This window comes from Plecotus auritus, assembly GCF_963455305.1.
Source record: "Plecotus auritus genome assembly, chromosome: 1".
NCBI lineage: Eukaryota > Metazoa > Chordata > Mammalia > Chiroptera > Vespertilionidae > Plecotus > Plecotus auritus.
This window is the reverse complement of record NC_137770.1, coordinates 84024027-84030203: the sequence shown is the minus strand read 5'-3', so window position 1 is coordinate 84030203 and position 6177 is coordinate 84024027. Positions and strand designations below refer to the sequence as shown.

The window sequence follows — 6177 nt, the reverse complement described above, 5'->3', positions numbered from 1 at the left end:
GGGACTGAGCCTGCAACCTGGGCATGTGCCCTGACCAGAAATCAAACCATGACCTCCTGGTTCATAGACCAACACTCAACCACTGAGCCAGCTGGCTGAGCCATTGTCTTATTCTTCATGGAGCACAAAGGAGGAGGGTGAGGACCAGAGAGGCAGAATCAAAGCCAACTGGGGTGGGAGCTGAGCGGGAGCAGCCAGCATCTCTCAATGTCCACTCCCTGAGCAGAGAAGGGATCAGTGTGAGCACCCAGGCCTCCCTCCTAACTCCAGGCAGGGCTCTTGTAGACTCAAGTAGGTGGGTCAGGACAGGTCCTTGTGTCCCTCCACTCCAAGTGTGGGGTGCTGGCAATCAGGAAAGCTGCTTCAAAGGTTACTGCCCTCTCTCACACCTCCCACCCTTGCCCCAGTGCTGGAGTTGTCATTTCCTCTGCTGAAGGCTGGAACTGGACCCCTGACTGCCCAAAGGCCTGTGCAAGAGCGGGCTGTCTGTCCGCTAAAGGCCTCAGGTGACGGTGAGGAGGCAGCACACCAAGCAGGGTGTCAGAGGAACAAGGTCTTCCAGTTCAGGGCAGGACAGGCAAGATCTCTACCCCTTTGGTCTCTCTCTGATATCTGCATCAAGCTTCAGGAATAAGTGGAGAAAAGGAGAACTGACCGTGGGCCACCCCCAGGTAGTAAGGGGTGTGTTGACGTGAATGCATACCTTTGCCTGCTCTTCCAACCCTCCCCACTGACTCTTCTGGGTCAGTCCTCCCCAACTCATTAAACTTAGCAGGAGACAGGGCCTGGGGAAACAGGCTTGTCAACAAGACCCTTGGGCTTATCTCTGGTCTCAAATACCTTATCTTCTGGAAGGACAGAACCTGTCAAAGGAGTGAAGAAGGGCAGGACCATGAAAGAAAAAGAAAAGGGGAGAGGCAATGGGTAAAGGAGGCACAGGAAGGAGGACTCCCCTCCTGTGCTGCTCTCTTTGTCTGGGTTCCATCCTCTCTCCTAGTCTATGGGAAGTGGAGGGGCACAGAACATCCCAGGAGACTGAGCTACATGCAGTTCCCAGAAAGCCTTTTGCTGGGCTCAGCTGGCAATCCCAGGCTCCAGACCACCACTCCCTTCCTCTACTTCTTACTCCCAGGGCCTCAGGATAAGGGTAGGAGGGTGTAGAAGGGGTGGGATGAGCCCTGACCCCACCTCCTCTTTACTCTGGAGCAGTGGGTCACCAACCCATGGTCCTCGGACGACTGGTGGTCCGTGAGGTCCAAAAGGTTGGCGACCGCTGCTCTGGAGCATTTTCCCAAAAGAAGTGACAAGGCCTGGCTTTCTTCCCCGTAAGGTCTTGCTCTCCTTATCCAAGTGTTGCTCCTTCTTTTCCAGTCTGTTTCCTGTCTCTGCACTCAGGAACCACACATACATCACCCGTCACACTCATGTGCACACACCTATCCTGGATCACTCATACCAGGACACAAGACCCACACACATCTCTGCACATGGAGAGGCACTCTCTTAAGCCTGATTCCATTAAACACTTGAATCCTAGGCAAAGCTGCCCTTCCTCCTATGCTCCTCCAGGACTAGGCTAGCCAGGGTCCCTGACCCCCAGTTATTCTTTCCAGAGTCCCGCCTTTCCTTCCCTGAGGCTGAGGAGCAGGCGAGGGGTGAAGAAGGGTTGCTGAACAGACCACTAGCCAGTTACCACGAGAACTGGACTCACTCAGAAGGGGTGAAGAAGGGTTGCTGAACAGGCCACTGACCCTGGCTCGAAGAGCTGGTCCTCCTGTACTGGGCAACTTTTTTTTTTTTTTAATCCTTACTCCAATATATATTTTCCATTGATTTTCAGAGAGAGTGGAAGGGAGGGAGGAGGAGGAGAGAGAGAAACATCGATGTGAGAGAGACACATTGATGGGCTGTTTCCTGCAAGCCCGGACCAGGGCCAGGGATCAAAGTACATGCCTTTGACTGGGAATTGAATCCATGACCCTTTGGTCCATGGGCTGCCACTCTAACTACTGAGAAAAACCAGCTAGGGCCTGGACACCTTCTTTCTTTTAAATATATTTTTATTTATTTCAGAGAGGAAGGGAGAGGGAGAGAAAGATAGAAACATCAATGATGAGAGAGAGTAATTTATTGGCTGCTTCCTATACTTCCTTCACTGCGGATCGAACCTGCAACCTGAGCATGTGCCCTGACTGGGAATCGAACCGTGACCTCCTGGTTCATAGATCGATGCTCAACCATGAGCCACACTGGCCAGGCCTGGGCACCTTTCTACAGCCGCTTTTCCCTATCACAATTTCAGCCCCTTTGTCCCCACTGCTTTCCTTCCTAGGGCTCCCTGACCTTTCCTCCCTCATCTCCAGTCATCCCCCCGAAGGCCTGAGCCTGGAGGTCTCCTCTGTCTGGCCAGCTCCAGCCTGGATGACCACTTAGCCTGAGGTGTAGGGTTGAACTCAAGGAAGGGCTAGGGGCTGGGAGGAGTGTCAGGAGGGGGAAGTGGCTGTTATCTGTGGAATGGACGCTGTAGGAGTGGGATAAGAGAAAGACGGTTCAGCAGCCTTCCTTCAGGTCCCATCTCCTGGCTGACCGAGCTTTCTCTGGGAACCGGAGGGGCTGGGGGTGTCCCTCCTGGAGCTGTCAGCCTGCAGCTCCACTTCGGGGCCTATGAGGGAGCAGGAGGGGGCCAGGAGGGGCAGGAGAAGCCCTGCTAACCGGATCGTTCCCACGGGCACAGCTATCTCCCTCTTTCCTGCGTGCCCCAGAGGCAGCTACAGGAAGGAGAGGCTGGAAAGAAGGCAAAGGGAAGATGGTGGACCAGAAAGGAGGAGGATGAGTCTGGCAGCAGCAACAACAGACCCAAAAGAGCAGCGCACAGGTGAGCTGTGCTGACTGTTCCAGGCCCTGGAAGGCAGGGCACATGAGGCTCAGAGGGAGCAGCCTCCCCAGGCTCACTCCTACCCCCAGGCCCTTGGGATCCACCGGGTTCAGTCACCCCTGGCCACTGGCATGGGCTTGGCCCTCTACTCTCCCCACCTCCCTCCCCAGATGCCTGCAGGGCTCTGTCCTGGTGGCAGGGAGGAAAGTGAGGCAGAGGACCTGGGAGGAGAAGTTGTGCTAAAGGAGCATTGCGCTGGAGCCAAGTCTCACCCATGCCGCTTACTGTGTGACCTCGGGCAAGGTTTCCTCTTCTGTAAAATGAGGATAATTTTTACCTCTTACCACGAGAACGGGACTCACTCAGTTAGAATGAAATGGAGGCAGTGGGGGGCAGCAGAGGAGAGCAGATGAGAAGCCCATCACCACCCACCAGGGGCCCCGCACTCTCTGCCCTGCCTCTCCAGCCTGGGCCCTTTGGGCTACTCCCCACCTCACCCAGCTCCTGGCTTCCCCACCTGAGCAAGCTGAGAAAATGACAGACTCTGAAGCTGAGATGAGGACTAAAATGGGAGGAGGAAGAAAGACCGGGGGGGATGGTGGAGAAAGCAGAAAAGAGGATGGCAAGAAATGAGGGTCTAGCACCTCGCACAGCGTCTGGCACACAGCAGGCACGCAGTAAGGATTTCTGAAAGGACTTGGCGCTGAGAAGGAGGCTGGACCAATCTATTGGGTGCCAATAGGAACACGCTGGACAGAACCATCAGTAGCTCAGGGTTACAGGAAGAGAGGGAGACTTGGAACAAATGAAACAGGCCACCCATATGGGCTGGAGCCAGAGGCTGTGAGGCTGCTCACACACATCCTTCACCCACTCCCTGCACTGGGTCCCCCCCAAGTCCTGCCACTTCTTACAGAGTCTCAGTCTCTGCAGGGAGCCCCGAGTCTCCTGGTACGAGTTCCACAGAAAGTTCCCCACCGTCACCAGCTCTGTGGGGGGTGGCATGTTCAGGATGGGCCTGGCTGGCCTCCTTCTCCTCTTGCTTCTCCGGCTCCGGAAGCTTCTGCAGCTCCAAGTACAGCACCCAGGCATCGTTGCGTGACACGTACTCCCACCCACTCTCTCGCACATGAAAAAGGTCTACAGAACCCCCAGAATAGGCGTCACGGTGGGTGGCGTGGGCCACGGCGCGGCGAGCCAGGGCGTAGGCTTCCTGAGTGGTCATGTCGTAGCGGTAGCCGCGGTCTAGCACGCCGTAGGCGTAGGGAGACCCGGAGCCCACCGAGAAGATGTCCCCCTGCAGGCGGGTGCCATCACTGTAGACATAGAAGAGGGCAGGACCGGAGCGGTCCCAGCCACAGAGAGCAGTGGCCACACACAGATCCAGCCCCCGGTAGCGGGACATCATGGTTGACAAGAGTTTGGCCGCGCTGGCCACACTGGGCAGCTGGCCCTCCCTCAGTGCCCGCAGCCGCAGCTCCCGCTGTAGCACCCTGTACCACATACCGCAGTCAGCAGAGGTGCCAGAGGTGGTGCCCAGGAGGTGCTGGTGAACGGGGATGACCTTGCAGGAGGCTGGACATGCCACGTAGTTGCTGCAGGAGGAACGGGTGTCAGCAGCAGCAATGACTCCATGACGGAAGCGGAAGGCCAGCGTGGTGGTGCCGTGGGCCAGCCTGGGGCCATGGGACTGCAAGAAGGTTTGAGGGTCACAGCCCCGGGGCACAGCCCAGCCACCAGCCGGAGATAGGTGAAGAGACAGTCCCTGCGTGTCGGGGGCCTGCCACTTGCACACATCCTGCAGAGCCATCCCTGGAGCTGAGTGAAGATTGGAAGGAGCAAGACAGGGCTTTGTGTGTGTGTCAGGTGGGGGAAAGGGACGCGAAAGAAAAGCTGTGCTGCAGCCAGCATGGGCAAGGAACGCATGTGATTTGTGGCTTCACTTCTCCCTAGTCCCAAATTAGGCTTGGGGACTGGCTGTTGGAGCAGCCCCCTCCTCAGAGGAGGAGCGCTGAGGGGAGACAGGATGAGGCCAGCGGAGTTTCCAGTGCTGGGAAGACGCTGCCCCTGACACACCTGAGCTTCACCCAAGGAGTCTCCTGTCTGTCATCCCCCAAGCACCTGGAGCAAGCCAGAGCTGGGGTAACTGCCAAGGGAAGGAGGTGCGAGCGAAAGGCACAGAGCTGACTTCCTCTTGTTTTTCCTATCCCTCCCCTAAAAGATCTCCCAGCCTAGGAGGATGAATAAAGACAAGTCAGTCCTCTGAAGTAGTCAGAATAGGGTGCTGTGGCCCCACCGAGATGGGGGTTCTGAATATGGGGTTTCGCTTCAGAGGTATGGGCCAGAGAACCATGATGCTCTGACAGCTCACATTTTCACCTCATGGTCAAGGTGGGGAAAGAGAAAAGGGCTGAGACAAGGACAAAAGAGAAAAGAGCAAAAGAGCCTGGGGGTGGGGGAGACTCAAATACCTTTTGGAAAAGTAAGGTACTGAGGGGCCAGGGGTCAGGGAGCTCTCTTTCTCCTCAGCTTTGGGGATGTATATGAACCTTCATCTGCATACAGAGATGGCACCCTGGCAGTTCTCCAGCAGCATAGCTTCTCTGACTTGTGTTATAATTCTGAGTATGTAGCTGAAAAAAATCTAATGGTTCCCCTTCTGCCCAATAGTTCACAATGGCAAAAGATTGGCTTGTGGTTCTAAGGCAGGAGAAACAACTAACCTTGACCCCCTTATGCTGAGTCTAAGTCTTAGGCTAACCAGGGGTGGTTGAGCGAAGAAGTTAGTGGACCCTGACAGCTGGCCCTACAGAAAGACAAAGTAGGCTAGAGCAGAGTGACAAGCTGCAACTACTTCTAGCACCACATCCTATATAATAAAGAGGTAATATGCAAATTGACCATCACTCCAACACACAAGATGGCTGCCCCCATGTGGACACAAGATGGCCGCCACAAGATGGCCAGCAGGGGAGGGCAGTTGTGGGCAATCAGGCCTGTAGGGGAGAGCAGTTAGGGGCGACCAGGCCGACAGAGGAGGGCAGTTAGGGGTGACCGGGCCTGCAGGGGAGGGCAGTTAGGGGTGACCAGGCCGGCAGGGGAGGGCAGTTAGGGGCGACCAGGCCAACAGAGGAGGGCAGTTAGGGGCAACCAGGCCTGCAGGGGAGGGCAGTTAGGGGTGACCAGGCCGGCAGGGGAGGGCAGTTAGGGGCAATCGGGCTGGCAGGGGAGCAGTTAGGCATCGATCAGGCTGGCAGGGGAGTGGTTAGGGGGTGATCAGGCTGGCAGGCAGAAGCAGTTAG

General features: G+C 56.3%; 1 protein-coding gene across 1 annotated transcript; it reads right to left on the bottom strand.

Annotated features, from left to right (window-relative positions):
* Positions 1–3785: 3785 nt before the first annotated feature.
* PSMB11 (proteasome subunit beta 11) lies at positions 3786–4685 on the bottom strand (the record flags this gene model as incomplete). Its single annotated transcript, XM_080688665.1, has 1 exon — positions 3786–4685. The coding sequence occupies one exon, from the start codon at positions 4683–4685 to the stop codon at positions 3786–3788; it is 900 nt and encodes a 299-aa protein (XP_080544791.1).
* Positions 4686–6177: the final 1492 nt, after the last annotated feature.